The sequence below is a fragment of the Aplidium turbinatum genome, chromosome 14 (genome assembly GCF_918807975.1).
Source record: "Aplidium turbinatum chromosome 14, kaAplTurb1.1, whole genome shotgun sequence".
NCBI classification, from domain to species: domain Eukaryota; kingdom Metazoa; phylum Chordata; class Ascidiacea; order Aplousobranchia; family Polyclinidae; genus Aplidium; species Aplidium turbinatum.
In genome coordinates, this window is record NC_137485.1 from 19,549,736 (window position 1) to 19,560,198 (window position 10,463).

The 10,463-nt window shown below is 37.0% G+C and overlaps 1 protein-coding gene across 1 annotated transcript in view; it reads right to left on the reverse strand.

The window, feature by feature from the left end:
• LOC145782968 (zinc finger MIZ domain-containing protein 1-like) overlaps positions 1-8,010 on the reverse strand; it is a 33,192-nt gene extending 25,182 nt beyond the window's left edge. Inside the window, exons 1-2 of the mRNA XM_082594726.1 lie at positions 7,773-8,010; positions 4,844-4,957 (exon numbers count right to left, since the gene is read on the reverse strand). Of these exons, the coding sequence (XP_082450852.1) occupies positions 4,844-4,957; positions 7,773-7,919 (261 nt within the window). The 5' untranslated portion in view covers positions 7,920-8,010. The remainder of the gene's footprint in view (positions 1-4,843; positions 4,958-7,772) is intronic.
• Between the last annotated feature and the right edge of the window lie 2,453 nt (positions 8,011-10,463).

Here is a 10,463-nt window from a genome sequence, read left to right on the forward strand (position 1 = left end):
ATGTGAAAATCATCAAAGCATGACTCATCGGCGACGACTCGATCAATCAGCGAAAGATACCCAAGACGGTTAGTAACGGCTAAAACGGTTGAACGAGTGGGAAAGAAATTGCAAACTTCTGCGCTTGATTTCCACCCAACCTATGCTTTTCTTTCATTTAAAAAATTTTGAAACACGTCGAACATTTTTTTCTTCCTTGGCATATTCAAAATTTATCAACTTCTTTCAGATTCTTTAAAATCAGTAGTAATTTTCCAGGGGTGTGGCCAATTCCCTCCCACTGATGTTTGTGTTTGTTCTTCCTGTACACTGATAGAAATGAACACACACGTCACATGTTTGAGTATCACTCTACCACAGTTTAGGATTGTTTTATTGATTCAACATTATTAACCGCTGATACAATGCAAAATCTGAACAACTTTCCGCCAGTCGTAGTTACGTATAAATAACCATACACCCACATACCAGCGGAAGTCACAACATTCGCTTCAAAGCGTTCGACCTAGCAAGCAAATGTTGACCTATTTTCATTGCCTCAACTTCGGCAGACGTTGAAGAAATAAAAATGAGTCAACTTTGTTCGCTGAAAAGTCAACTTTCGCAAGTTCACGTTTGAGATCGCTTGCCAAGGCTATCTTTAGCAGGAAAATGAACGGTTACTCAAGCTTAAAGCGATTGAGCCCAGTTTGGAAACTTAGGGCTAGTTTTTTGTTTGTTTAGCAGTGAAGCTGAAAAAAGAATACAATCAAAAAATAAAAGTAATACGTTTTTATTGAGGAACCTTTCCTAATGTGAGAAAACAAATAAATAAATCACAATGCTGGTTTTTGATCGCTGCGCATTTCTCGTTGGTTAATCAGTTTAACCAGTTACGAGTTACGTTTAAGAAGTTGAAACTTATTGCATTTTACACATATTTTCAGATTCTTGATGAGGGCTTAAGTTAGGCCGAATTTTTTCGACTGTTGCACTATGATGTTGCGCCTTGCCTGTCTTTGGTACAAAAATGCACTCTCCCCCAAAACTATATAATCAAGAAATGTGACATATATTTTGTAACTACATAATTGTATTCACTCGGCTGCCTGACGGAATAGTGAGAACTTCTGAAGAACATCAGTTCAATGCTAATTGCCAGCAGAAGGACATCATCTGTCACTTTTGCATTGATTCAAGGTTCGGCTTTTTCTGTCTCGAAACTTGGGAAGACATTTAATGGCTCCTTATGCAGAAACCAAAATAGCCAAAACATAACAATTAAAACTGCCGTTCTTTTTGAACAACTATAATATTTTGGATAAACCGAAGTCTTTCTCCATCTGAGAACCACCAAGAAAAAAAAATCAGTATAACCAGGAAGGGTTCTTCGACCAATCCAGTTTTTCTCATATTATTTTGCTGTTTGTTAAACGTGATGGAAGGATAACGGATGAAGCAAAATATAAACAAATATGAGGTTGGATGATTATTGCGCCAACCCAGCACTATGGTCCCTCAAAGTTCATCATTTGTCTGTTTCATGACGAACTTTATTGGACATAAAGTCCGCGCAGATCAATTCCCGTCAATCAAGGTGAGTTTTTGGCTACTTTAACTAAGACTCAAACATCGTCGTATCCAAATAACTAAAGTTAACTAAAGCCGTGAACCTCTACATTAAGGTCCACGACAAAGCTTTGTGTCAGTTTTTCCTTTCCACAGGCACAATGATACACCAACCGCAAACAAAACACGCAAATGCGGAGTATTTTTCATGTCATTAACTCATCAAAACTCTATAGCAAGACGGCAATATGTAACTTACGCACTACTTTCGTTTACTAGATGTTAATCATTGATACGCTACACACACCCCATGAGTTAGCTCAATGCTTTGTGATGGCTGTGAGATTGTTTTAACAATACGCTACAGCACGAAATCAATTTCTTTCTCATGTAATTAAGTATCAAACACGGCGGGTATCAATCACACGACATTTTTGGGCAAATTATTATAATTTAATGTTTATATTAAAGCTTAAAATTTTTTGTATTTTGTGGCTTTCTTGCACAAAATGAATCAACCTTAAACATTTACATCATTTCCCTATTTGCGATTTGTTTTCTTGTGATGTAATTCTTATGATGTTTTTAAAGTGTTTTGTCGCAGTGTACATTTTTGCGGTAACAATCACGAAAATGGAACACAGCAACATCTAACTTTTTTCGTGTCCAAACATAACTTTTCACAAAAAATCTCAACTAAAGCATTTTTGCACATAAAATACATGATTTGTTTTTCAAATTGATTACAAGTAGCGATTCCTTCGGCAACTAACCAACTTCGACTTTTTTCTAGGAAAATTAAAAAACTTTGCATGCTTGCGAAAAGTGAAATATGCAACAATCGGTTAATGTGGTTTATATAGGTATCACAATCAGATAATAACAATTAACAATTGAACAAACACAAGCAATTTTCCATAGACCAACACCGAACACCAACTAAACATTTTCCATACCGGTAGTTCAAATAAAAGGAACACTAACTCTAAAAATTAATCTGGGACTGTCAATGCCTGGTTTAGCCAAGACAATAATTCATAGCCAAAAACAATAACTCATCATCATTTTTTTCACCGTGTTGTTTTCCAAGTCCAGGCTTTCAAGGTTTAATATTGAAGCTTTGTCACAGAATAAGTGTTTTACAAAATTATCTAGTTTAGCTACTTCCTGACATAGGAATGTTTTGTTTTGCGTCAGTTAGAAATCTAGCAATTGGAAACCGATGTAGAAATCTCAACACTTGTTTGCAGAATAACAGCAACTAACGTCTCAACGACTGGTGGGGTATTGCCAGGTGTCACATTTCTTATTGTGGCGTACAGGTCAACTCCCATTGTTGTTACGATACATTTGTTGAACGTGATACGATAAACAAACGTTAAAGATACAGCATTGCTTCCAAACTAATGAATGTAAGAGCAGAAGCTTGTTGCTCACGCTTATTTGCCTAAGTTCAAGCTGCAAGATTACTACTAGTTTTGAAAATCAAACGTGAATTGGTAGATGGACTCACTTTACAAAGGCGTGATGCAAATTTGCTATGACTCGTGTCTTCGCCAAACGTTCAACCAGCAAAACTGACAATACAGTGCGATAGATAATTATGCTTAAGCAAACACTATTTTCAAAATTCGCATAAAACTCATACTTTGATGCAAAAAAGCGATTTGTTTGTAAGTTTTCTTGCTGTCACTGGTTCAACAAGTCCAACAAAAAATTTACTTCGTGCTCGATTACCAAGTCAACAAATCAATACTTTTTGCATTGATTCAATGTCTCCAAACGTTGAATCAATATTAAAAAGACTGGTTCTTTAACTGGGTACAAACTTGCAACACCGCAACTTCAAAACTTTTCTATCAAAAAGTAAACAAAAAAAGAACAAGTATCGATTGTTGTTGCAAAAATGTTTACAAACTCACGCGAACAATAACTACATACGTCATATGTGCTTGTCCAGACATAATTAAAATTGGTAACGACAAACGACTTCACTTCATCATTGCTATATCACTTTTAAGAGATATCGAAAACGTTTCAAAACATTAAATTACGTAAACATGATGAATTTCGCACCTCGCAATTATTAGCAACATGCCCTCAAACATTTGTGGAAGTATGATCAGACAAAATTAAATAAAAAGCAATGCTCGAAATCCCGAATTACAAACAACTTACACCGCGTTGTGTAATCTCCAAAAAACATAACTATTTCAGCAATTAAAATAGTTAAAATCCGCAGTGTTGTAAGCCATTATGAGCAAATATAAAAGTTTGTATTCGTCTGTGAATAAATGTGCCTGCTGTCGTTAAGTCAACAACTACCAGAACACAAAGGAACAACACAACTCTTTATTTTACTAGAAATCTAGTCACTAAATTGATCATGCCTGACTGAGCAAGCGAAAGATGACTTAACGCCAGTGTTGCCGTGTTTGAACAAGCATTTGATGTCAATTGTCTGGCTTTAAGAAAATGTGTGCTGATGCAAGCTAAATAGCCTGTACGAATCAAAGAAAACGCTAATAATAATGGTGTAGTTTGTTTTTTTGTCGCACCAAAACTACTAAAGCGGTAAAGCCTTTTAACTATCCTCAAGCAAGAATACGACCTGTGCCACGTTTGACATCTTAATTATGACCCGCTTAAAAAGTAAGGAAGTTTCGAATTTAAAGTGCGAATTTCACACGAAGCAGTCCGACTTAAAAATACTACTGCAAACGGAAAAAAAGTTTTGTGGAGAAATGAAACGCTTTGCTACAAAATACGATCAACTGTCACATTCCTGCACACATGAAATCTCTGCAAATGTTAATTTAATGCAAAACATTGGATTTAGTTACGAGGTTAACTGCACGTGTTTAAACAGGCAAGAGACTTCTAAGATGAGCCTGGTTGAGCGGTGAACACTGAACAAGTATGTGAAAGGAATGTAGGAAATCATCGCCATAGGCAACTCACCGCATGCCCATCACAGCATCACTGCAACACTTTCAAATGTGCTTAGGGTGGATGTCAGTGACACAGCAACATTACACCTACGACTTCTTTTGCTAACTTTCAACGATTTTCAATCTCTCGGAGCGCAAAACAACAAAATAAGCCGTATGAACAACACATCACAATCGTCCATGTAAATTTTGACCTGCAGTAAGCGACAGCAACATTTCGAATGAAGTATTTTAAACAAAGAAAACTTGAAAGACTGATTTGCTGGTAGTATTCTTTCCACAGTCGTCGACTATCTATGTGCATACGAACACGACCATACTTGTAATGACCTAATTGCACTTACCGAGAGACAGCTCATGAGGCATTGATGAAACTGGCCTTGGAAGGCTCTTGCATCCGAACACCATTCCAACAACTCGCTTGCCGTCCGCACAAAACCGGCGGGATTTTTCAAATGCTGCCAACAAAAGCAAAATTAATCAATTGCAGGACATTGCTCTCATTCTAATCATGAAATACACAGAAAAATCTCACTATGAAAAGTATGGGATCGCAAATTATTGCTATACAATTGATGTCAATTTTTGTGACAAAATTGTTTAATCCATGAGAAATGATACTTTAGAATGAGTTGTTTCTTCAATTACGACAACAGTCTAATTATAAGTTGCAACAAGTTAGACCCTAGCTTCAATGCCGTACTTGACAGCGTTGTTAATTGAAATTACAGCTTCACAACGTGTGAAAACTCTTCTGTTGTCTATTGGTTCTTATCGGGCAACCACAACTTTATGAGACAGAAAATAAATCTGGAAATGTCTGCCGAAATGCGCAGCTTGAACTACATTGATATAATTGGTGTCGTAGGCTGTAGTCAACCTACTTGCATTTCTGGCTCTCAACAAAATGGACTATTGCAACTTATTTAAATCCCAACTTGATTTGAATCATAATAAAATCCTACGACTCTTTTACACAAGAGCTACAATGAGCATGTTGCAAATACGTAAATTGTCCCAAAGATCTGATCACCCGGGCTGGAAAATCTCAAGCGGACCCTTTTGACTAAACGGAGCAAGAAATAAGAAAGTGTCTTTTGAAGGGAAATGCTGACAGTTTGCGCATGCTGATGCCGGTAGAGACATTGAACTAACATGACGCAAAATCGGTTATCCAGGTTGACAAATTTAAAGTTTGAACTTGTACCTGAGGCGTTGTTACCTGTAAACTACTCCAGTGCTGGGCTTCTCGACCTGTATGGCGAATCGCCGAAATACACTGGTGCGATGCAAAACGATGCTGGGCGTCAAGACGTGCCCGAAAGAGAAATACGATGCTACGTGAAGAAGATTTAGCAAAGGTAACACTTTTGCAAAAAACACAAGTAAAGAAAATAGTGGAGAAGCAAAAAAAGAAAGAATCTGTTTGATGAGATTTATGATGAGTTTGATGACGCTCATTGAAACAACAAACTCATCAATAAACGTCTTAAAGTGTGCAATTAATTGAGTTTCGCTATTAGCAGCATGATCGTTGCTTACTTCACAGTGTAGATTCTAACGATCTGTATTTTAGGCTAATACAGATCGTTAGAATCTACACTGTGAAGTCTTAAAAAGTCTTTGTATTTCCAATTTTGCATTTTCAGTTTCATTTTTAGGCTGCAATGTAGCGCCAGGCATTGGAAGTTTGTCATGACAAACGTTGTGAAGTCTTGCACAAGATGTGAACAGATGGAAAGTTGTTCATCAGGAACACTGTGCAGCTACACAGGCCAAGAATATAACCAGAGCCACTGGAGCTCTCCATTTCTTCGTTTGCAAGAGCAGTTAATCAAATTGCATTGCGGCGAGTCTTTTTGTTGGACACAATATGGTTTCGTGGAATGCGGTGAATGTTTCTGAATTCTCGGATTCGTTCAGTTTACTAATCCTTCTCTTATACCAGAGGTCACCGAATTACGACCCATAAGTCAGATCCGGCCGGCAAGGTTTGGCCACCCGACCAGCCGCATTGTGCAAAGAATGTGACATAGCACTTGACACAATCCTCTCGAAAGTGAACGACGTGTGTGAGTGTTTAATTTGCCGTTTGCTGTCCTTATTTTCCATCAACACTTATTGAAAATAACCAATTCTGAAAGATTGTGTTTGACTTGAGAAGTTTGTAATAATTTCTTTCTTCAATTCATTCGCTCGCAATGACAGACCGCCAGCAATGACCCTGATCGCTGCATGGCCGAGTGATGAGAATGTCTGAAAGAAAGTCAATACCACCATTTCATATGCAGTATGCCCCGATAGCTCAAATGGTTACCGCGTAGCTTTGAGATCAAGTGGCGCTGGTTCGACTTTCGGGATGTGCGCTTGAGCAACGCATTCCAAGGACTGCTCTCCATTCAGCGGCACCTAATGGATGGAATAATTCCCCAGCAATAACACTTCAACAATCGGATATTTCATTTTTTCAATCTCGGTAACCGGCCCTGCGTCAAGAGCCTCTACACAAGGCTTTGTCAGTCCGAGGATAAAGATTCAAAGCCAAACAACTTATGACGTAATTTTTAAAAACCGCGCATCTTGGTCTATATTTTGCAAATAAAGAGCACTTGAAACTAATTTTTTGTTTGAAAATCGCGTTTCGTATGATGATTTGCCCTACAAGTTAAAAATATAAAAACATTAGTGGGTTATAGTAAAATGACTGATTATGCAATACACGCAAGTCATCACTCCATGGTGTGACAATATCGCCACGTCTTTATGCTGATCGTTTTGTATGACACTGACGTTACTAAAACTTAAAATGATCCAAAAAAACTGTCGTTAAAAGGAAACCATAATTCTAAGAAGCGTAGTAAAATCTTTAGCAACTGAAACATGGTAATATGAGCTGACACTAATAGTATGCAAATAATTTGCAGCGCTGTGCATCTAAACAGCAGTGAGCATGGTGGTAAGCATGCTTCTTAGTAGCAGAGTCTATAGCCAATTTATCTGTAATTGGCAGTTTTGGAAACGTTTCAGTGAAGAAGGCATTTTAAAATACGTGTATCCAAGGAGAGAAGCTGCGAAATATACATTTAGGAGGTGACATGATTAACCTCATGGGTTAGGCTGCCAGTCGTTAAGGTTTATTAATGACACAATCTGAACGAAATTATGGATAAACAACCTTTATCTTCAGATAAGGCAGACGTGCTTTGCTTAGTTTCTTGCGAGCCTTTGTCAGGCAAAAGAACGTAAACATGTTTATGGCATAAACTGTGTTACCTTTTGAATGCATTGAAGTCGGTCTATCGTTTGACGGGTGTGCAGGTCTTGATAGAATGAGTTGGAAGCTGGCATGGGACTTGGGACATGGCCGGACACGGGCAGAGACATAGGCCGCATGTTGTGGCTGACAGTCCCTGAGTTCATCTTGATGAAGCAGTGAAATACGTCTAGTCAACCACTCAAATGCAACTTCTAACAGGCAATGATGGCCAACTTGACAGTAACATTGGATGAATAATTCCTACATTTGCTCTAAATAAAAACTTTTTAGTCTATTATAAAAAAAATTCTTTTATTCATCATGCGATGACTTGCACGGTGAGCTATTGCGTCATAAATACGTAATCGGTTATTTAGCAAAATTATTCTTGGAATTGAAAACAACGTTTTCCTAAGAATGTCTCCACTAAGAAACTGACGAAGGCCAGATGCTAATGATCAATAATTCAACAGCTGAGTAAAAATCTGTGGTTGTTTCACCAAAGCAATAAAACCCAACACAATTTAGTGTGGTGTAAACAAAAAAGCTTGAGTATGATTAAATTTATTACAAGCATTGTATTATTGTTAATACAGAAGGCAAAAACTGATTTTGTGTAACAACAAACTTCCACGATCTGACAAAAGTTAACCAAACAGTCTCGAAAATGTTTAATATTTCAATGCGAATAAAAGTAGAACGACCTACATTTGAAATCAAAAATAAGTTTGAAAAGTTGTAATAGAGACAATCAGTCATTGCGACGATGACATAAAAACGTATTCCATACGTAACTTTGCCTAAGTTGGTTTTCTTAACAAAACGCAACCAATACTATAATAATTTGAACTCCACTGCAATTGACACTGACTTGCTATGCAGAGCTCCCGCTCAACCCCTTGTATTTGCTGAAAATAAACCTGTTGCCTGTGAACAAGATACATCTGCTTGTAACACATGAACACAACCATCACACTACTTGACACCAGTGCCACCAAAGATATTCGCATTTGATAAAAGACTCAATTGGAATTTGACTGTTTTCAATCGCTAACCCAAAATACCGAAAACCTTTTTCGCGGCCAAATTAAATAAAGAAAAAGAAAGAGAAGCGTTAAGTTAGTCCAGATAAATAACAGCAGATTCACAAGAACTAACATCATGAAATCATCTCGCTCGGTTCTCAGCGGGGCATTGTCGCTTTTTTCTATCAATTACCCAGACTCTGAGTAAACGAGAGAATTATTGATCTTGAGTGTCACTCACAGATCAGAAATCTCGATTGTTTTGTTGTTTCAACGTAGTTACACAACAAATTAACGTTAATGCTGTGATACTAAGAATCTAGGAAAGGTTACGCGGCAGCGCGTGTGGATTGTCTTTCTGGTTTCAATGATTTTCAACAAATAAAACGAAAAGCTGCCACTTCTCGCGTTCTGTTCACTTGACTGGAACTGAAGTCTTGGCTGGGCTTGACAAGAGGTTGACCCCAGTTAAATAAAATTAGCTTTTGTGACGGTAATTCAACATCATTTACTGCAAAGTGTCACATTTGAAAGCGTGGAAGTTAGGTTTTTCTTGGGTGCGTTAGTGTATTTTAAGAAAATCTGTCGTCTGACTGTGATACAATCACAGTACAATGGGTTTAAATACAATAGAAATGTTACTTTACTTGTTAAGTTTGGTTTCAAAAGTTAAACACTGATTCGCACGTCATTACACGCTGAAGGATACAACCAACACAATACATTCCAAACAAAAGACAATTGAGACACCATTTTCTGCTTTACAAGTGACACGTCAAAATTGAGATTTTGAAAATTTGCAAGTTAACAGAAAAAAGCTTTAAAATGGTAGTTGCTTTAAAAGTGATGGCTAAAGCTTTTGCCACAGGAAAGCCGGCTTCTACAGTATCTTATTCAAACATATTTTGTCTTTTAGAGTTTGATTTTTTTTTAGCTTTGCCTTTGCAAGAGTCTCCGTCATTTTTCTCAGCCTGCAAATCTGTCCTTTTTACAATGATTCCTAGGATAGACATATAAAGCACATTTGCTTCATTCATTCGAAAATTAGCTCATTTGACACCACAAATATCATCTGCGCAAGCCCATACTTATCAAAACTTTGATGTAATCTTGCGTTACACAGGAACAATAAAATCATCCCAAATTTTTTTGCTTCTAATCTAAAACAGCAACAAAATACTTCGTGCAATAATGTGCTTCAATGTAAACCAACAAAGCGACATTTAAACTATATTCGTACAAAAAAAAAAAACGATAGAAATAGATGGAGTTGATTTGTTTTAAAACAGCTTTCAACAAAGAAGCAAAAGAAAGCAGCACTGCTCAGTGAAAGAGATAACGATTGGCAAATAATCAAAAGTGAGAAAAACTAACTGGAAAAGGTGATCAGGTACTATGACACTTCCTCAAATGGGCGATCAACCTAACACAGAAAGCAATCATTTAGAAAATAAATCAATAGTTTTTTTTACAAGTCTAAACCTTAAACCATTTGACCAGGTTAACACTCACAATAGCATTTCAAAAAAAATTTTAATACATATTAAATAAATAAATGAATAAATTTTTTGGAATAGTTGTGCTGATATTTCCCTGCTACTGTAATGTTTTTGTTTCGATCCAGTTGTGCTGACGACTCCTAATGGAAGAAAACCGGTTCCACAACATAAATTATATTAAAAT